General features: G+C 33.7%; 1 protein-coding gene across 2 annotated transcripts; it reads left to right on the top strand.

Annotated features, from left to right (window-relative positions):
- The first annotated feature begins 13596 nt into the window (after positions 1–13596).
- On the top strand, positions 13597–22761 carry LOC119635313. Of its 2 annotated transcripts, none has more exons than XM_038030086.1 (5): positions 13597–13940; positions 19146–19884; positions 19966–21113; positions 21181–21750; positions 21855–22761. In XM_038030086.1, exons 2-5 carry the CDS (start codon positions 19164–19166, stop codon positions 22641–22643), a joined length of 3228 nt encoding a protein of 1075 aa, XP_037886014.1. In that variant the 5' UTR covers positions 13597–13940; positions 19146–19163; the 3' UTR covers positions 22644–22761. The 2 variants fall into 2 exon arrangements, with proteins under 2 accessions (XP_037886014.1, XP_037886013.1); XM_038030085.1 differs by having other exon boundaries at positions 21816–22761.
- Positions 22762–23197: the final 436 nt, after the last annotated feature.

The following is a 23197-nucleotide window of genomic DNA, read 5'->3' as shown; positions in this document are numbered from 1 at the left end:
TTGGAAGACCTAATTCTCTCACACAGGTTAGACGCATTTTTAAATTAAAGCTTTATAAGGTGACGAAAAGAGGAACTTTCTTGTACCACCCTCATATGAAATGTTTTCACCATTCATTGCCAAAACCTATGATTTTCCTTAACAAAATAACACAAACATATATACACACTCAGAGGCCATATGCCCCAAAAAATTTAAAATATATTAATTTAAAGCATTCATGGACGCAAGACGATATGTAAAAGCTTTTGCTTAGTCTTAGTATAGGTTAAACGGTTATTCTTTAAAAATAATGTCATGAATTTTTATATCAGCCGACTTTTTGCTATATACCCCAACAAGAGATTGAAGGTTTATTCAATTTGTCAAAATCTTTGCAATAACGAGCAGGGGGCTTTAAAAACGCTATGAAGCGTAACATACTCTGTAGAACTTGTACAGAAACTAATTTTTGATGATTATCTCGACAAGTAATAACATCGAGTTTTACGGCAAAATAATAACTAAAACCCCGTTATCTCTGAATAACGTACTTAGTAGGCTTTTTCTGTTTCCCGTCGATATACACTCTTGACTGGCGTAAAATTCGTTCGAGTTGGAATGAATTAGTGTTCAAATAATAGTTTAAAAGTAAGTAAAAAGGAAAGGAAAAAGGTTTCGGATCCAGATAGATTAATAACGTTCATCTCTAGTTCAAAACACGCCAATGTACCAAATCGCAAAATTGCAACCTGTAGATTGAACAAGACGATGAGGCGGACAGGAAGACTTAAAGTCAGAAAATTCAGAAAGTTATCGTGAATCGATCGGTTTATTAAAAGTTGAATCTATCTAAAGTCCATCTGGCTGTTGCATACATTCGAACAAACTTAATTAATACCATTGTGCTATAAGTGGTGTAAGGGGTATAAAATGTCTTTAAGAGGCAAAAAATAATTTTGTTACTGGTTTTTTTTTTCTTTTTTTTTTTTCTTATTAAAAGACATCCGCGAATGTAACATCAACTGTTTAATGTCAACGTCATATTTTCATTTTTTTGTGTTCTTTTTTCCAACTTATAATGTTTAACAAATTATGTTTCTAAGATTTGAAATAAAAAAAAAAAAAAAATTTTTACCATTTTAATAAGAGATTTAATAATGGAAAGGAAAAAATAAGAAAAATATAGATTTTTCCGTTAAAATTTTCATTAGCAAAACTAAATATATATGAATGTTTAACATACACAACAACAAGTATACATGTACCAGGTGTTAATAGAAAAATCACTCCAGTTTTTAACATGTCTATAACTTTGAACATGAATTCATGTTATTTTGTTAAATAGCGTAAAATCATATATGCACGAGCTTATACTTATGTACATGCGCGTATATGTTTTGCATGTTCGCGCAGTTAAAAAAAACAAAAAAAGAAGAAAATAGATTGTGATTTTGATGCATGTTTATAACACGTTTTACCTTACAACACTCGAACAAACATTTAATTTATACGACCGGCATTGCGTATAAATTTAATCGGCCGCCTCCGACCGCACAGGACAAATGGAATGGAAAAATATTATAGTTCTCAAAACTTGTCAACAGAACTCCCTCTGTAATATTATTTGGCCATTCTAAATTGATATGAAAAATTTGGTTCGGCTAGGTCAACTTTATGAACTTTCCCTGATGGAACCATTTCTACGAAAAGTGAATCCATATAGCAAAAGAGTATAATTTTTAATATATTATGGTAAAAATTAGTTCGTCGTAATCAACCTGATCCCATTTGAACAAAATAGGTCTATTTTTTGGATGGCACCGCACACGAACACGCACGGAACATTCCTCCAATATGCGGGCTTTTATGAAAAGCATGAAAGCCTTTGCATGAAAACATTATGTAACTTATGATGTTATTACCAAAACTACTGAATAGCAGTCTTAGGCGAAATGGTGTAAGATATGTAGTAATTAATCTCGCCTATCTATAATGTTCTTGCTTGTTTAAGAAGCAAAAACTAGATGGTTAGTCATTTCATTAACATTAAATCTTTAGTTGATATTATCGTTTCCGCGTGTAAATCTCCTTTTCATTACTTTTTTTATTAGAATTTTGTTAGAAAACAATAAAAAAATTGAAATGACATTTACTTGCATAACAATGTTGGCTATCATTGAAAAAAATTCTTTCCCAATTTCTCTAATTCTAAAGATTTATATTTGGAGACTTTCAAAAATAAATTTCTTGCCAAATCATTCCAAATTATGATGTAAGCTCAAAGTAAATAAAGCCCATCTGCATCGCATGTAATCCAGTGCGCGAGAATGCGACACTCAGAACGATTTAACATCGACGCAACTTTTTTTATGCCGATCGAATTAGAATTATTTTTCTAAGTCGTTTAAAGCGTGTTCTTCCCTCCACCTATACACCTCGTAAATTTGTAAAAAGTACAATTTTTGATATTTTATCATGAAAATAGATGAAGAATTGTGTTGGGCGAAGAGGTGCAAGGAAAAGTCGTATCGACATAATGATTTTTTTTTTTTTTTTTTTTTTTCTTTGGTATCATTGTTGCATTTGTTATCATCAAATTATTGAAAATCATTTAAATCAAAGTTGAATCACAAGACGAAATACGCGTACAAGCGAATGTTAAAACAGAAGGACAACTTTTAAAAGAACCGTAAGAAACCCAAGGCCAAAAGGCGAAAGTACCAAATGCGCTCTGCATACTTGTAAAAAGCCAGCCTGTAAACTTATAAAATCTATACACTCCACAGGACTGCAGTGATGTCGAAAATTAATGTTAAAACTGCGAGGAAGCGAACTTAAATCTTCAAATCGAGATTCATGTCTTGGTCCTGCGAGGATGACCATTTATCGTTGAATGCAAAACATTGGAATTGTGTTGTGAAAGAGAGAAACCTCTAGAAAGGATTGTTCATAATGAAACTTCTTCGCCTCGCATAGCGATAAATCTCACTTAGACTTTCGACAATCAGAAAGCACGTTTAAGCCAATGGTCTTACATCAAAAAAAGTAAATCCTTTATCTTAAGAAACTATTAGATAAAGATAACAGCTATAAAGTTCAAAAGTTGGTGTCGAAGACAGGTTGTCGTCCTATGACAAAACATATTGCTAGACATCTTCTCATACAAAAATATGTCGCGAAAAGAAACACCGTACCAAAGCATGTCAACAGGCTCTTCAACGAAAAGTCTCAATGGTGTAAAGACCAAAGTCGGGTTTCGCTTTGGCCACATACCGCACACTAAGTGTAGATATTACTGTGTATTATAAGATTGGGTTTAGTACGTCAAGATTTGGCCCGTTTTGGGAGGACTCTTGGCGAATACGAAGTAGATACCTTATCTTTACAGTTTGGATATTTTACACACATACGTTCTGTGCGTTTTCTTTGAAAACCGTTTGCTTATCGGCATATGCAGAAGCAACGCCTTCGGTACTAAAACCTCATCTGCTCGCATAAAAAAAAAAAAAAAAACAATACGAACTTGTCGGTCCGCCTTGGTTTTGGTATTTTGTATGCTGGCGACCGGAAGACAAAATGGCTTGTATCGAAACGCTTTTTCGACTACTTCCCGCACTAGGATTACATAACAGATTTAGAGATGAGCCATGGCCTTCCATAGAGTTTTTATTTACAAAGTTTTGTGCTAAGTAGTAGGTAGACAAGCAATACGCTGCACTTTGATATGCGTTCCGATTAATGGCATATTAGTAATAAAAGTTTTCATTAAAACGATGATAGGAGAACAACACTGAATTCCGTAGAGTTTATAATTTTTTATTTTTTCTAAATTTTGAATGCGAATGTGAAGTCAAGTGTATCAAATTACTAGACTGGCAACGGTAGCAGCGTGTTAGACTTATTAATAGCTATTCATAAATTCAGTCAATAGATGAAAATATTAATCATTAATAATCAGTATTTGATTAATTTACTTGCAAATTTACTCCTTTTCTTTTTTTTTTTTTTTTTTTTCATAAGTAAGATTTGACTAAAATAACAACGCGACAATACACTTTCAGTTTTTTGTTGCATGATTAATTTACAACAATGACAGGTATTTGAAAGATACTTTCAAAAAAAAAAAAAAATTATAAATATTTCTTAACGAAAATGATTGATAATTTTTTATGAAAAACAGAGATAATAATAAAAGTGTCCAGGTATAAGATATGTATCTATAAACCAGAATTTGTATTAAGGAAATGAGTTCAAAAAGTGCAGAAAATATTTTTCAATTTTACACACCAGTAATAAATGCAAGCAAAAGTTTTTCTTATTTAATTAAAGTAGATCCATAGGTGTCCAAATGTTTCAAAATAATGAGGTGTTCATGCTATTTAACTCGCATCGAAACCAATTATATTGACAACATATAGTCATGCACACATCATGCATCATACAATAATAAGAAGCATCACAGTTGGCCGCAGCCAACCATTTGAATACCTTACAGCACTTCGCTTAATACTTTTACTCTGGAAAGTGGTCAAAAAAGTGATCCGATCCAGGGCATTTCCAACAACGTTGGTCTTTGGGTCAAATCATACCAGTAGAATAGATTTTATAAAAAAATTTGTAAAAATTGTCTATTGCAGGTTGAATACAAGAAAACAAGACGTTCATCCCTTTTTCTGGTTTTGTACCCTATCTCACTCCATGTGGTACAGAATCTCATCCTTACGTCGTACGTAACACCCAGAAAGGCTTGAGCTAGATCCAACGAGCTATTACAACGATTAATTCAGAATCATTTTCTGATTCGATCTAAGCTTCTCTGTCCATCTCTTTTGGTGTTGATAAAATTCGATGCACCAATGTGTAATTGTACAGAATTTTATCACAAAAATCCCGTGGTAATAGCGTTTCGGTATCTTAAATTGGTGTGAAAACTTTGGATGGGACAATTTTTTGAGCGTCTTGTTCCTACAGAAATTGAATCTTTCTCTGGTAAAAAGACCCAAGTCGCAATACTTTTTAATGCGATTTCGTTTACAATAATAATTTGACATAAAAACTAATCTTATCGAATTTGGACCACATACCTCTATTTTTGTGGACCCCAAGCCATATGAAAAATAAACATTTATACGCCAAAAGGGTTTTGTGGACCCCAAGGGAGGAGTTTAGGCATGATTGTCCTATGAAGCGAACTTTGGAGTTTTTTTAAGAAAAAAAGAAAGAAAGAGAGAGAGGGAGAGACATAAACTCTCGGTTCACGATTTCATTTGGATGCTTGGATAGATCGACGCTTTGCTCTTATCATTACCAAATTCTGAGGGACATTAGAGGCAAGTCAAAGGTCATAGTGTTTTTATCTGTGAAAAATTACCATTGAAATGTTTCATTCCAACTACTCTTTCGGAATAACAAAATTAACAAAAAGTCACAAAAACTATGACAAAAAGTCACATTGTTCACTGATGATCGGTCACGAAGACTGAATGTACACGTATTTTTATATTGAGAATCAGGCAGATATTCTTTCTTTGTTTTCTTTTTTGTTTATTCTCTGCGGCAACAATTTATTTATCCTGTTTGTTGTTGTTGTTTTTTTTTTCCATATCAAGCAAATAGACTTGACTGAAAGAATTTAATTCATAATTGTTCAAAGAATGCTTCTTTCCTTCAGAAAGCTACCTTTTTTCCTCAATTATGCAGCTTTACACACAATAATTCAAAAGCAGGAATCGACCGATCGCACAGCCGGAAGAGAAAAAAATTTTACTTATTTTTCATACCGTCCACCGGAGGAAAGAAAGAAAAGATGCGTTGACCTTTTGGAAACGTTTCCAATATCTAGGAGGAAGCTTCAGAAATCCCCCAAAGTTGTACTGTTGAGCTGGGGCTGATGCTGGACATAAACCGGCCACAGCCACACTTATTTTTCTTACCTATTACTCCTGAAACATATGGTAAAGCAGGGAAGAGCGTCTTTTTATGTCTTAGTTAGTTAGTTTGCGGCTTGGTAAACGAGCAATGTAACTAAAAGTTTTTATTTAATTTCTCTCGAACTAGCTTGAGCGACAAACTGCATTCAGAGATTTCGGCAACAACTTTCTAAACTTATTAATAGCATGAACATCTTTTATGCATCCTTCAAATCCTTCCATTCCGACTACTACATGCATAGAATATAATATTAATTTTTTTGCTAATTAGTCTTTTATAAGGTGTTAAGGCAGAATTCTTTTCAAAAAAAAAAAAAAAAGAAAAAACCTCTTTTGATAACTTTAACGCAATCATACATCCCCGAGTAACTTTATGTTGTTGCAAAATTATCATCATCAACATGAAAAGAAACTTCATCGCAAGCAGATAAACAAAAAAAAAAAAAAAAAAAACAAAAGAGAAAAAAGAAAAAAGTGTCCGCTTAATTTAAGCAAACTTCAGAAATAAAGGGTTCAAGTACAGGTTAAACATAACCGCACAAAGAATGTATAAAATTAAGATTTAAGCAAAATGATAATAAACTTTGTCAAAAATATGTATATGGAAAGAAAGAAAAAAAAAAGAACTCAATGTACACGAAGGCAAAGAGACATTATTCGGGGGGCATATAATATTTGAAGGCAAACACACCTACGCTGACAAATTTGCAGTTCATAAACTTAACTTTTGAAACTTTATTTGTATTCAATTTTCTTAAATTTTTTCAGTAACATTTTAACATTGTTATTATTGTTATTGCTCTTCTTGTGCTGGTTGGTTTTTGATGGCGATGGTAACTGTTCTGTTATGTTATGCTTTGTGCAAGGCGCTTGTTTATCAACGAAGTGAAGATGTAGCCGTAACGATAAACAGATACTTGGAGAACAATTTAAAGAAAAAAAATAAATAAATAAATAAATAAAACCACAATAACAAACGCCTTCAAAGTGTATTGCTTGTTATTGTTTTTGTTGTTGTCTTTTATTATTCACTTAATCACGTAGAGTGTAAAGAACAATGTTTGCTTAAACACCTTAAAGTTGATATATTTGAGCGTTTTTTTTTTTTTTTCATCATCACCAAGACGATAAGAAACGTACATATTACATACAAAGTTCTGTACAAATTAAAAAAAATTTTTTATAAGTGTGTACTATACATGAAGCTACATTTCTTCTTAAAAACTATTGCTTTTAGCTATTTTGTCAATTCAATAGCATTCGCAAGCCGATTACGCTCATTAAACGTTGGTCTTTATAAATACGATATAAGTCATCGATTGCTATCATTGCTAATCAGAAGAGGTAATGTTTGCTGATTACAGTAGCAAAAGCAACAAATTACAATATAAAGTCACGGCCTACGGTGAGTTGCCTTACACGCCCAAACGTTATTATGGTGAAAGGCGACGATATGATGAAACCTAAACACGCCTACCCCAAAAACCAATTAAAGAAAGCAAAACCAGTACAAGTTTTTTAAGAAAAGACATAAGTAAATTATTTTTGAACGAAAGTTGGTCAACTCGACTCAATTGCGCATGAATAGCCTAGTAGGTCAAAGTCGCAAGTACCAAGTCAATGTTCACGAGTTCAAATCTGAACTGCGGTATCATCTTTTTTAGGTAAAGTTACATTGAGCGCTTAGTCGCTAAAGACATCCTTTCTTTTTTCTTACTTTTTGCTGACCTTTACCGCGTTGGCCATGCCCCGAGTGATTGTTCGCCCACAGAAACTTTTAGTCTCGAGTAACGCAGTACATTTCACTATGACCGTGTGCCCATGTATGCTGAAATTGTCATGAGGGCGAACTTATTTTAAGTCAAAAGATTTCTTTTTCAATTTTCTACGCTCTTGGCCGCCAGAAATTAAATAAAATAACTTTAAGCCTGATCGATTGAAGATCGATTAAAATTAAAAATATCCTTTTCTTTGTTATTCTGACCAACCATTGACCAATAGCTATTCGCCGTGACGGTCAGAAAGAAATAAGAGGTAGGGAGCCGGCGCAGCAATCCTGTGAATGCGCCCCCAATCGATAAGTGTTAAGCCTATGCTGACTGAGTACTCACTATCGCTACGACCAAAGTAAAATTTACCGCACAGGGATTTGAAACCACGAGCGCTAACTTCCCAATGGCGACCCATGTCAAGATTAATCAAGTTGAAGTTTTCATATTTCCTTAACAATCTTTTCATAAGGTCCTTATTGCCACAATGTGTGCTATGGTAATTTGTATTAAATCATCAACACGATGTTGACAATCACTCATATCTGTCAGATCACTCAATAACTTCGTGAGATGATAAAGAGGTGTAAGACAACTATAACCTTGAAAGGAAATGTTAAATTCAGATTTTTTCATTATTTTACGTAAACAAAAGTAGCATCACTAAACTAACCGTAGCTTTTAAACTTAAGGTTGCAATGTCATCAAATTTTGACAAAGTTATCCTACGAACTTACGACATGTTTTTCCCTTAGAACGTTTGCAGAAATAGCAATCAAATGACGGACTTTGAAAGATTCAGTCTAAGTAGAATTTTTGCTTTTCGGTTTTCGTTGTAAAGTATTGAGGCTGGACCATAAACCTTAAAAATTTGCTCGCATCGGTAGTTGAACTTTATTGCTCTCTAGGTGCTCGCATTAACTAAATGTGAAAATCAATTTTGTTTTGTTTTTTTAGTTATTTTACAACTACTAATCATTTTTTTTATCCCGTCTATTTTTTTTTTTTTTTGTTTTGTTGACTATTCTTCGGCATGTGGAAAACGGTGTGACATTTCCATATCATAGCAACTCGTCAAACTATTGTTTGCAAAGTGACTTTAAAGTTTTAAGATTTTATTTATTTATCTGCTTATTGTTGTTGCGCTTTGCTTTATAATTCAATTATTATATCAAAATGAAACCATCGAAAAAAAAATTCATAATTCTATCAACAACAAGAAAATGTCATATAAATATATATTTCTATTATATCGTTTAGGAGCGAAAAGGTTATAACAGCATTCAACACTAAATTATCCGCCCATTAAATAAATAATTATTACATTAAACGCTATATAACGCTTCTAAATTGCATTGTCATATGCAAAAGTCGTTTCGATTCGATCCAAATTACTTTAGGGTTCGCATACAAACTCAATATGTCTTGAACTGTTTAGCTTTTAAAGCGAAACAATAAAGTTGACTGGATGATTTCTAACCATCCAGATACCTCAATAAGAATGAGGAAAGAAGAGAGGTAAGATAGCTTCAGCCGTATTCTCGATACTGCTTTCTTCGGAGTCGGATCGACCAAGATGGCTAACGCAATGCAATTCTGCATTAAAATGCTGTTCATACCAACTTAACTAACCTCATATTACCATAGACTAAGTATATCGAAGAAAATTTTTTTCTATGCTCATCTACATATATATATATATATCTTATAAATATATGCACCACTTTTTTTACACGGTCCCTTTTTGAAATAACATGGTTCACAACTAAGAACAAGAAAAATATTTTGACACGAATTTTTTATTCTAATTTTTAACGACTTGTTCTGGAATATACGAATTTGATGATCACTTTTTTTTTATCCTGTGATTTTTCAACATGATTCCAGCATTGCATTATTCAGTATTGAGTGCCACAGTCTTCACTTCACAGGATACAATAAATAATTTCAATAAACTTCTAAATCTCGGTCCATTCCGTGCACGCTTGTCATCAAGTAGCATAATTGCAAAACTGACTTTTATTCCTGGTTTTCTGAATTTTCACTGTAGCCTAGTTTCCATTTCTTTTTTAATAAAGATGATTTATGTTTGTTTCATAATATATATGTATGTAATATCTCAATCTAAATTTTTTGCAAGAAATTTGCAAAAAGCTCAAGACGTGCTTGGGTTTATGGTAAACAGCAGTATTCGAGGATTTCTTTGTGTTTAGCTTTATAGAATAATTAGAAGACAGATGCAATTTATTCGTTATCAGTTTACTAAAAGAGCTCGTGACATTAAGAATCGGCCAGACTTGCAGATTGTTTTTAGCGAAATAAATTTAAAGTAAGCGGATATTTTTGTTGAAGTTTCTCATAGGAACTAAACGAGTGGAATTCTCCTTCATTTCTTTAGAATATCTGCTTTCTGATATAACTTGACCTTCCGATTATCGAGAATAAGTTTCGATATTTTTTTATTGTTTTCCAACAGAAAATATTTTGGCCACCTATCATCGGCACTTGTGACCTCATTTAAAATAAGGAGACCAACGAGAGGTATAAATCATTTTTTTTGCTCGATGCCTGAATTGAAATAATGTTTTTTCTCACCAAAACGCAACCTGGAAAATGCATCCATTTTCAATAGCTTTCTTCCTTGAGCCAAAACTTGTGAGTCCACCAAATTCCACCAAGATATCTCAAAAATTACGCTCTGCAGTTTGAAGACAAGAAAACACGACAGACGGCTAGAAAAGCTTAGTTGCATCTATCCCAAATCCTTATGAGCGTTGCCTACACCCGCGCAAAGTTAATATAACCATGTACCGCAAATATTGTAGGGCATAAAAACAAAAAAAGCAGCTTGCTTTCAATTCCACATAGATGTTTTGTCGAAATATGAAGGCAGCCTAAAAGTATATTGCAATAATAGGCGCTATTTAGTACGAAGAAATTTATATGAACAAAGTAAACCATTTGAAAATCAAAAAGTTACTATGGGGGCTTGTAAAAATAAGCGTTCAGTTGGATGCAGGAGCAAAATTAAGCGGGAATGTATCCTCGAACAGGTGACAAACAATGAAATCTAGATTTCTCCTATGTTTCTCCTCATAATACTCGTAAAAATACACAAATTCAAATAAATTTTTTGCATACTATCCTCTTCCTCTATATTTTTAATAATAAGCTTATTTTCTTGTATAATAAACATATCCCTTTTATAAATTATAAAGCTTCAGAGATTCAACGATTCTGTTCACGTTGACTAATAGTATCACTAGAGAAGTATTTAAGGTCTGAGAAAATGTCAGCTTCAATTTGAGGTTTCCATTGGGATTAGATCTACATAAAGTAAACCGCAGGTGATCATCGGGAAAAAGACACTCGTACATGCTTCTACAATCCATACGAACCAATTTAACAACAACGTCTGTACCTTCAAAGTTTCCATTGAATTGTAGAACCTGCCTGTACCTAAACAACCTAAACAATCATTCTAGTAAGTTTCCATCCTATGTTGAAATGAAATATTATAGAGCGTTCTAAGAAGAAAGTACATGATCCTGCGGTAAAAGCAATAATCCTTAAAAAAATATGTTTTTGTTAATATGCTGTTTTTACTCTGTCTTTAGCGAAATTTCTTACACCAACGGAACGAAACGTCAATTTATCGAAATTTTTACAGAACGGTACGAAAATTTATCAAAATTTTCATTCAAAACGTTGCAATTTATTGAAAGCAACTCTCTTTGTATATCCATTAGTTGGCCATATGTTTAGTATTGCCAAGCCTAAAGCAAATTTTCCAGTTGGGTGGGGATTTTTCGTTTTCTTGCGTCTTTCTTCGGGATAATTATTTTGAGCTACATTTTGAACGCGTAATCCATCTCTTTTTGCCTTATATACGATGATCAGCGAGTCCAAAAACAAATTGGCTGCGAGTAGCTCTGCGAAATATTCACCGAAATTGCAATAGGTCGACGCGCCCCTTAGTGCCAATAAAATTTTCGGTCAACTATTACCTACTCTTTGTCTTCTAATGTTGAAACCATGTTTGAGTCGAAATGACCCCACCAACTTGCACTAACTCTTTGTACCCCATTTCGCCAAGTTTTTTTCTGCCTTTCTTTCGTATTTATCCATTTCGAGCCTTTTTACACGTCTGGCAAAGTGGTGAAATACGTTTCAAAAGATCTAAAATCGAAAAATAGGTTGCCAACGTAGAAGTTGCCATTGCGTAAAATAAAAATTTTTTATATTTTAATTTAAAAAAGTTTTTGCATTACTCTTAGTAAATAGGAAGGAATTCCTCCATGGTTGATAAGTAAGCGTGCGTTCGTTCACGTGCTATTTTATGGCATTTCTTCTTCTTATTTAAGTTACGCTATTCACATCTACGATGGACATTATTATATTATAGTTATTATAGTTACGAAGAACATTGATTATACTTTATAATATTCTTAAAAGATCGAAAAGAACTTAAATATGATGAGATTCTCTATTGATTTATGCCTAACACATGCGCCAGTCTTTAATAATATTGTGTCCTACAGACTGTTTTAGCTTTAAAGGTGATGAAAGGTGGCAAGAAGTGATATTATGTGGCTTATCGATGCACCTGTAAAAAAGTGAACTTCTTTGACTTATCGACCCCCTATAAATCAAATAAAAACAATGTTTGCTGTTTGTCTATGTTATATTATGTATGAATATACATGGTTGGCTGTTTATCGATAACAATGTTCTTACGTAAGCGTAGAAACAAATAAACACGATTTTGTCTAATCAAAGAAAACGTATTAAACATATTTCTCGAACGGCAAATAAAATTTCCAACATCTATAATTGTCAAGACCTTTTTCTTCGAAACTGCGCCTTCAAGAAGAAGACTTCCTGTGTGACGTTAGTCACCGAGATGGATAGCAATCCTAATGCCTTTTATGCCTTTCAAGTTAATCGCTTCTTTATATTTCATAAGGGGGTTGACACAGTGAGGTGTCATTTTCGTTTTCGGGTTAAGAACTCCGAAGTGGTAAGCGCAATCGGCGCTATCAAATTGTTTCAGAGAACAACATAACAAAAATAATATAATAAACACAAATTTTGTAACACCACTGAGATTTTTTTTGTGTATTAATTTCTAATAAAACTATTTCAACTTCGAAATAACCTGCTACTTGTTTTTAATTTTTTACCAAATTGCAAATCACATAATATAAAAAAAAATGTACGTTAGTGCAGTTAAACGTAAATTAGGTAAACAAGTTTATATAACATTATAATAATTTAAAAAAAACGATCTTAATTTCTCTTTGTGCTTTTTTTACTTTTTGTTTTATTTGTATGTATACATGCAAAACCCTATGATTTGTTAAAACCCATACATTTTGTAAAAAGTCGAACTTGGAGTCTTAACTCAAAAATGGAAATGATGCTTCATTGTGGCAGCTGCCTAAATTCTTAAGCATTTATTTATAATAGTTTTATATATATTTATCAAGAACGCGTTTGATCCTTTTTCTTAGCAAATATGTAAATTTTAAAGCTTTTGAAGTCATAAAAATTTTTATTTTCCTTCACAAGAGAACATTTTTAAACGGTTTCAATTGTTGGTATTATTTTTCATTTCAACACTTCTACTACTTCCTGTAAACTCTGGCAATACCATGAACTTATTTGCAAACTCCCTGAAAAATTTTGCTTACATTCCCATGACGAAATGTCAAAGTTTGGCAGCCCTATAAAAGTCACATAGAAAACAAATAGAATCAAAGAAATAGAGATAAACAGCAAGAAGTAAATAATTTACTGAAATTGGTTGGAAGAAAACTTCAATTAAGAAAATTGCTTTTCATAAAACTATTATTCGTTTTTTTCACAAAAGGACGTTCAAAATATAAAGTATATATTATATCGAAGAAAATAAAAAAAACACAGACAAATAAAAAACGAATGAATACAACTAAAGTTTAAGTTTTTCAGATGCAAAAACGAAGAAATAAAAGTCACGTAAATCGGTGAATAAGAAATAATCAGGAGAAAAACTTGATTGATTAAAAACCAAGATAAAGAAAAATTTGTTGTCAATTTCTTCTAAAGAAATTCAATAAAATTTTGAAAAGAATATAAATGCATCACTTATGTGCAAAAGATCAATCTTAGGAAATTTTTAAAATACGAGTATAAATCAAAAAAGGAAAATATGTTGGCGAAGTAATCCTGGCATCCTTAAAAGAAATTCTTAGATTTATAAATAGGAGAATCGAATTGTGTAAGTAATTCTTTTCGTTTTTTTTTTTAATTAATTGTCTCAAATTTCTGCAAAATCCTACGAACTACTGTATGTGTCGGTATTTTTACTCCGGTTGTCGAGCAACAAGCCACTTTATATTTCGGCATGTATTTTTCTCTTTTTTCCTTACACGTCTTAAGCAACGATAATGACGATGGCAGCGCCCTCATTTTCGCCTTAATTCAGACAATAATTTTTATTGGTTACAATCAAGCATAATAAACTGTAGGGACTAGGAATATTGTCCCATCAAAGTCAATATATTAACGTTTTGCCGCCTACTTTCCGAGAGACAGCTTGAATAGGTCTATAGAGTTTAGTTTAATTGGATTACATTTTATTGTTGCTACCAACTTTTAAATAAGTCGTCTAAGCTGGATTAAAGCCTTTTTTTATTATGAACCCTCCTTCGCGAAGTTCAATACCATGAGGTCAACACTTTGATTCATGGCATATTGCAACACCTCGCTGAAAGTACATGTCGGATACGTTCGACCGAACGATATAAGAGAGCATCGTTTAAAGCAATCGCGATAGTTTGGCCTCTCGGCAAGACTCAACGTGATGTATAACCGCCCATAGGTGTGCCTTTGAACCAATCAGTCCCTATGAAAACGGCGCATATAATCTATTACCACAACACCCACACTATTCTTTTTACGCTACATAATTGTTCGTTTCATAAGTGAAACACCTCGTACAAAATGAACGTCAATGAGAACCTTCCACAAAAAGCCCGTTAGATTTGAAAGACTGTAACCTATAGCAGCAATGAAGAGCGATTTGGTCAAAAAACACACACGTGTTGAAAATTTAAGTTGTCAACAGAAACCACAGAGAACAGCAAAATATAATAAAAAAAAATAAGGAAAGCGAGGATGCACCTTCAAACTTCAACATCTATACTTTAGTGCAGAAATTGCGCACATATTCTTCGTTTCGTAAAAGATGAATTAGGGTTCTTTGTTTTGAAAAAAGGCATTCCAGAGAGCCTTCCAAACACTATGATATAAAAGAAGTTTCTCTTCCAATAAACGTGAAAACATATGAGTGTGAAAAAAGAAAACAAAAAATATTTGCCGTAAATGAAAGATAAGCTGCTTAGTACCATAAGTTGGGCTCTAAAGAATTTCGTCACCTTCATGCATACGTGTTCCTTTCCATAAAAGAAAGAACTGCGGTCATCCTACGAATTGAGATATTTTGCCTTTGAAAATCATTCGATACTATCTAAGAAACCCATGGCCCGTATTTTAAAGCGATATCTGCTTTGAGGCGCAGCTACGCGGCAAACGTCTAGAATCGATTATGAACACGTACAAAATGTGATTAACAATTTGTATGAAAATTTATGATAACAAATACAAATGTTACGTAGATAATGGATTAAATGCCTATTTTATAAAACATAAATACATAAAACAATTTAGCGTAGCGCGAGATACGTTGTTTAATCCAAACGTTTTAAGAAACCTTATACTATGCTAATGTTGCACGTTAGTTATATATGCAATGGATTATGCCTAAATTACATAATAATCACTATAGCGATGATAACAATAGTTGCAATTGTTTGTGTTGACAAGCATGGCTATGATGATAAATAGTTTTTGCTGAAAGGTACATACGAGGTCTATACATACTATACATGTGATGTGGTTAATGGTATATTAAAAAATTATCATCGATGTTTATACTATATTTTGGTACTATGGCGTGGCGCTAAAACGGTGACATGTTTTTTTGAAATACTGATAAGTGCTGTGGTTTTCTCTTTTGTACTTACCGTTACTTACAAATCAAGAAGTAACAATTTATCACGATAAGGAGAGAACTAAAGTACTTCTATTTACGTGCACATAGAAAATTTCAAGTCGTCTATTATCATTGAAGACAGGCCGTTTCAATTTGTGATAGTCCCTTTAGAAATCTCTGTCTATTCTCTAATCTGTTTAACCCTGCCGTGATTTCAATCGTTTTCGAATCGATAATGGTCGAAAAAGAACGATATATTCATTATTGACGAGTGTGGATTAAATTATAAGTTAGTGCACAGAATAAGGAAAACCTAACCTAGGTTAGAAAGCGGGTAATCCGCTTAGATTAATGTACAGAATAAGGAAAATCGAACTTTTCTTAAAGCAGATATAGATCTCCAACTTTCTATTGATACATCACAGGGCTGCCTAAAGAAGACGAGTTTTATTAAATAGATGGAATCAATTGATTTCTTAATTTTCTGCAAAGGTATAGTCTATGCTCTTCCTTCTTCCTTTATTTATGGCAAACATTTGACGAAAAATTTGATTTTCATTGAATTTTTTAAACATACGAAAGTCTTCAATAAATTGGGATTATGTTACAATTCGTTCAAGTAGACCAATGAGGGTTTATTGTAAAATATTGTTTGGCTTTTAATTATCGACGGTTGCAATTGACTAAAAAAAAATGGGACATCAATTTATGAGTCAATTTTTTTCTCCTAATATCCCTAAGATTTAGGTCCGTGTCACGGGACTATGATATCTCGATCAAAGGTAGATTTTATTTACAATACTTAAAAGATCTGGGCAGGAGAAACCAATTTATCAACAAACGTTTTTATCCTAATACCTGAAAGATATTGATTGGTTCGTATCAAAGGATAGTGTTTTCTAGATCAAGAGAAATTATTTGCACAGCATATATTTACAGCGTCTCAAAGTTTCTTCTTTATCACAAATATATATATCACAATTCAGTTGTGTTCCTTTAGCACATACTTTGCTCATATATCCTTTCAAAAATAAATCGCTCAGAAATGAATTCACTTTGAAGATTTTTCTTTGTTAATTTTTTTATCTATTAAATGTCTTGCGAATCATTGTTTCTAGTTAAGAAAATCGAGTAGTTTTCGTGCAGACTTATCTTATGAAATATATCGTTTTCGGATCTGCATAGCGATTAAGAACAACTTAAAAAAATCAAATTAAAATAGAAAGGTGAAGTTTGTTCAGCCGATAAAGTTCGTGTAACAACTGCATATAAAAGCAGGTAAGAAACTGAAGTTTTAGTATTTACTCTTTACTAGTTGGAGAAGGTGTGGAGTCTAGTAGTTAATAAGCATTTATGTGAAATTCATCTAAAGCTTCAGAATTAACCCGTCCTTCAAATTTTATATGATATTGTGTAAAATCAATTTATCAATCACATTTGATGCTACCTTTAGTAGTATATCATCCCGTAAGTTACTTATTTCGAGTCATACTTCTACACAAACACTCTTATAACAAATCTTCATAATTGATCTGAGAATTTTAACAAACAAACATATAACATATAACATTAATTCTAGTCCCAAAGAAAAGAGAAATGCTGTTGAGGGCATTTGAGGAAAATCGTAATAACAATAGAAATCCCCTTCCGCTATATCGAATTGGTTATATATTTCTTAAAGTGCGTTTGATGCTAATTTCAATCCGTTAAGAATCACTTATAGACATCGTGGAAAATAAGCACTTACTAATTGTACCTCACACTCGCACCCGATGTAGCATATATTAGGTTTGTGTGTACTCATCTTTTATATCCCCTGTCGATTCAGAAACACTTTCTGAATGGATTTGAACTTACCTGTCAGTCTGTGCATTTTCTCCTCTGTCTGATGCCTGTCCACTTATTCTTGTTCGAGCTGCAATCGCAATTTCAGAGATATTTTCATGAAATTTACCGGCGACCGCACCGACGCTTTCTTGGCCACAGTCGAATGCTAATGAAAGTAATCCGAACCGGATTACTTTTTTTGACTACTTCCCATATAAATGTATAGAGCGAAGAGATGTCGAGTATTTAATGGTAAGGATGTGTGGCCAACTAATGTTTTCACTTGTTTTCACTTCAATTTAAAGATTAAATCTCTTGCTCAATCTCCCTTAATCGTTCGTGATTTATCCGCGTTCATTTCAGAAACTTTTTCTCTGGGCCTTTCTGAATGTAATGTGTCTGCGTCGTGCTTTTTATGTTGTATTACATTTAGGTAGATTGGTTATAGTAATTCGGTATGCTAGGAAAAATTTCCATGATTGAAGACAAGAACCTTTTTCCCAAGTTCTTTTATTACACCCACCGCTAAAGGGTGAGGGTATAGTTATTTATTTTATTTTATTTTTTTTTTCATAATTTATGTGACACCCAAAGGGAAGCTTCAGAGACCGTATAAAGCATATAATATTCTTGTGATCAGCATGAAATTTTGAATTGATTAAACCATTTCTGTCCGTCCGTGTGGGGGTTTTGCTGTTCGCACTCTCCTGGTCGCAAAAATGATGACATCGACTTCAAATTTGGCAGAAACCTTGGAAGTTTTCGCGCGCAGGTTGGTATCGAAAATGGGCCAAATTCGTCACAGCAGAAGCCCGCAGTGGAGCATAATCTGAACGAAACTTTGTTTTCTTTAACAAAAATTTGTAGCTTTTGTCTTATTACTTAGAAATTATAAAAGCTAGAAAGCTGAAATTTTTCACATTTACTTTACGAAACGCTACTATTTATGTACAAAAATGGAAATAAAGTTACAAGTAATACTTTTTGAGTTTTTATGATTATTAATCATAAGGTGAAACGGACACAACGCGTACAACTATTTTGTACATTCCTTTGTCCGCCTAAAAATACATTAACTCTGAAAAAAATGTGGTAGACATCGCGACCTGGTGGATTAATTTTAAACGACATTGTGGGTAAATTTTTTCTGCTTGCAGAGTAGGATGCGAAAAGCTAAGTCTGCTAATTCTAAATTAATTTTGATGAACGTCGTAACTCAGATCATTTTAGCAAAATTTCCCCCAGGTCCGATTACTTCTTAAAACAATTTCAATTGCTGTGGATCCGTCTTGTCAACCTTATCAAATATCTACTCGAACAATATTTTCGACTTTGCAAGGCAGAGTGTACGAGTCTCGTAATGATAATTATGCAATCTTCGTAACGTTACGTTTTTCGTCAAACGAGCAACACATTTTTCCATATAAAGCCGCACAATAATACAGATGCACTTACATTCGATGCACATATAGTTGTCAACTATTACTAGAGTAAAGGAAGTATGCTTTGCTATGTATAAGTGAAATGTGTTTAATAAACTCCTAAACTATCTATATATATATATATATATGTATATATTATCGTGTTTCTTTTTACTTTTAGATCAATCCTAGAATAAGAATGTTTAGACCCTTAAAGAATTTTATAACATACTTACAAAGGAATGCAAGCAGTAGTTCGCTATTTGGTGGTAATACGTCGTCCTTAGCTTCACAAGAAACATCTGAAAGGGAAATGAATTCAATCAAAGTTACATCATCTGCGCAAATGGACGATGTAAATGTTACATCGACCGATACAGTTCCCATAAAAGCAATCTCTCCTACGCATAGGGGCAGAGAAGACGAAGAGGAAGTGGAGACTTCAAAAGTTGCTGATATTACTTGTTCAGATTTGCTAACGTCAACAAATACCAACCAAGATTTTGATGAGGACGACATAGAGACACAAATAAAAAGTAGTATTATGCTAAAGAAGCCATTAAAAGACAATGCTAGTGATATCGCCTCAAATATAACCATCAATACAGTTGATGTATTAAATATAACAAAACCCCCGGTTGCCTCCAGTATTGTTATTAGTCGCGAGCACAATTGCAATCACCCGTCTACGGCAATATCGCTGGACGATGAGTTGGAAGATTTTCGTCATGATCCCACAGAAGATATAGATCATCAAATGACCATCTCTGATTTCACGGATTTGGCTGAAGGTGAACATACTGATACAACTGCAAAAATAGGAGATTTAATTGAGCTGACAAGTAATAATTCGACCATGGCTTTTAGTAATTTATCCGAAGTTCCAGAGGAACCATATTTAGATATAGAGCAATTTCCAAGTAAGTTCAAGACGCGCAAGAAATTTTTATGTTTTCTACACTCAAGGTTCTTTTCTTTTTTTTTTCTAATTCTCCTGATAGATAATGAAATAATTGTGGTGGGTGAAGACGAGCTAAATTCATCTATAATATCAGAATCATCCATCAATGATGACCCTTTGGCTATAGTCAATGATGAGGAACACGCATTTACCGTAGATCGTTCAGCTGCTCTAAAAGAGTTAAATTTACTGAACGCTAGCACCGCATCAATAGCAGATGATGATTTTAATACCGTTACTACAGAAGACGACCTTGAATGCTGGTTGGAAAACGAAGCTAAGCATCAGTATATTTCAGTCGATGCGGAAAAAGGCAGAGACGTATTGTTGTCAACGGCAACAATATCAAGCACAGATAAAGTACCGCCTACCGATGAGCGAGGAGAAGGTTCAGATTCGGGCTTAGGCAGTGAGACAACTGCTTTGCCAATTGATGTAAGCAATTTGAGTGATACCTGTCAACCAGCCTCGCCTTCCACGGGGCCTTCTACTTTAGCAGAAAAATCGAAATCAATTACAAAAGTTGAGAATGAACCAAAAAATGTTTTGTCAATATCTGCAGCGGCTCGGGAATCGATTAAGCCGAAGCGTTCTAATTTAAAGCGTCGCCTGGAAGCAGTTGATGATGATGATGACGATGATGTCGGTCTACACGATCTGACGGGAGGCAGTAGGCGTTTAACCGACTCGCATTCGTCCGTGCAAAAGAAGCCGAAGCGTTCTATCAATTTCAACACGGTACAGGTGTTTTATTTTCCCCGTCAACAGGGTTTCAGTTGTGTTCCTTCTGCTGGTGGCTGTACATTGGGTATGGCGGCACATCATGTGGCTTTTAAAACCATGACACTGGCGGAACATGCTGCAGAACTAAGAAGAGCGCATCGAATGCAACTGCAAGAAATCAATCCACGGGGGTCATCCAGTGACGACAGCGAAGAGTCCGAGGAAGATTATTTGAGTGAGGGAAGCGGTTCAGATTTGGATGCCGAATCTAGTGGCTTCCTGCAACCGGTATCACCCAAGCAAAGACGGGCTTTGTTAAAAGCTGCTGGTATCCGAAAAATTGATGCAAGTGAAAAGGTTGATTGTCGTGATATACGGAATTCACGTGAAGTGTGCGGTTGTACATGTCGTGATTTTTGCGATCCAGAAACTTGTTCGTGTTCACAATCGGGTATAAAATGTCAGGTAAGAGTAGTAGTAATTTACAGCAGGTAATACAATATATAAATAAAAAATGTTCTTAATATCTTAGGTGGATCGTGATATGTTTCCCTGTGGATGTTCTCGCGATGCTTGCGGTAATACGGTCGGTCGTGTAGAATTTAATCCGGCTCGAGTGCGCACGCATTTCATACATACGTTAATGCGACTTGAGATGGAAAATCGTCAACACCAGAACCCTTATCATGTAAATTTATCAACAACTTCCACCGTTTCCTCCACTACAAACGCTTCTCCCGTTAATTTTTATCAATCTCATATGCAACCACAATCGAATTATAGTTCCGGGTACGCCTCTCCTGCCTACAATGCAATGGACCAAAATCAACAGACAGTTCCAGCAAACGATTTTTACCAACAGCAACAACAGCGAAACAATACTGCTCATCTTTACGGCCCCCACACAGCCGCAATAGATGTAATTGCGCATAGTGTGGGCAATGCTTTACCAACTTCGACAACACCACTGAGTCAATATGGTGTGGATAGTTTGATCGATAATAATTTATTTGCAGGCGCAACATCCGTCACAACGGGGTATGGTGACTTGATACCGGTATCGACGTATCATAACACGAATTATGGAAACGTTGCAACACAGGTAGGTTTTAATTTATAATAAAAACACGCTCTTTTTTATTGCTTACGTACCACTTATTATTGGAGGAAAATCGTTCCTTACCCGCCTCCTTAAATTTTTTACAGGTTTCCACATACAATTCCTACCCCGATGCTGCTCCATATATAAGTATGAATGGTACAAATTTGTTAGACACGCAACCGACGACTTTTAATTCTTGTTCTATGCCTTCTGATCGGCCTTACGGTACAGCTACTACTACAGAATCGTCAGTAGTTGAGTTTACCAACACCAGTCAAATGACAACACTCGAAACAACCACCGCACCATCTTATCCACCCTTGTCCAACGAGTCCTTTGTATGTACAATGGAAACGGAAGCAACAACTAATTTTATCAGTTTAAGTACACCCTTGGCGAGTTCCACGCATCTCACAGAAATCAACGATTTATTGCAATGCAATCGTAACAAAAGCTCACCAGCATTGGTTGCTGTAACCCAAAAGCAGGCAATGCAAGATGCTGTAATACGCCAAAAGGAACAATTGGGCAATGAAATAAATGCTAACGGACATGAATGCGAGAGTTATAGCAAAGATGCTTTTGATGATAATAATTCATTAGAGTCGAAAGGCATATATGAAGAGCTATCAACTATAACAGCAGGAGAAAAGGCTAAAGGTATTAATATTAAGTTGAACTCTGAAAATATGTCAAAGCGAGCATCAATACCATCCACTACTTTATCCTTACCTGAAGAAAACCAAGAATATTTGGAAATAAATCACGCGTTATGCGGGGATTTATCCGCTCAATCTTGTAATTATGTTGATCACAATAAAAGCTTGGCGAAACAATTTGTAAAATGCGAAACAGAAATTGCTGACGATATTATAAACGTGGTTAGCAATTAACTGCTATGGTAAATATTAATATATTTACTACAGGTTTGTTGCTAGTGCAGCAAAGTGTTTTTACTAAAAAGTTCTAAATAATTTGTAGGCTAACGATTTTAATTAAATAGCCTCATAATAAAAAAAAAAAAAATACAAAAAAAATCAATTGATTAACAAAAAATAGTGAAAAAGCAACAAAAACAAATTAATCAAACTATAAAAATAATTTACAAATAAATATAATGCAGTAAAAAAAAAAAAACAAATAGTTTAAAAAAAGAGAAGAAGAACCGTTCTTGACCTCTTATATAAAGAAGGGAAAAATTAAAATGCATCTTATCTTCTCTAAACGTTGTTCATAAACTCTTTTAAACTTTCCCAAACTACACTTTAAAAAGAAAACATTTATTATTATTATTAATATTAAGTTATGCTTAAGTTCGACTTTTTAATTTTCTTGTTACAAAAAAAAAAAAAAAAAAAGAAAAAAAAAACCGAAGAACCTATAAATTGTATTTAAAAACTTACACTCGTCTCTAAAAATATTTGTAGTTGAACAAACAATTATAAGA

Source organism: Glossina fuscipes, unplaced genomic scaffold (genome assembly GCF_014805625.2).
Source record: "Glossina fuscipes isolate IAEA_lab_2018 unplaced genomic scaffold, Yale_Gfus_2 26, whole genome shotgun sequence".
Taxonomy (NCBI): domain Eukaryota; kingdom Metazoa; phylum Arthropoda; class Insecta; order Diptera; family Glossinidae; genus Glossina; species Glossina fuscipes.
The sequence above is the reverse complement of the archived record's forward strand: the minus strand, read 5'-3'. Positions and strand labels throughout refer to the sequence as shown.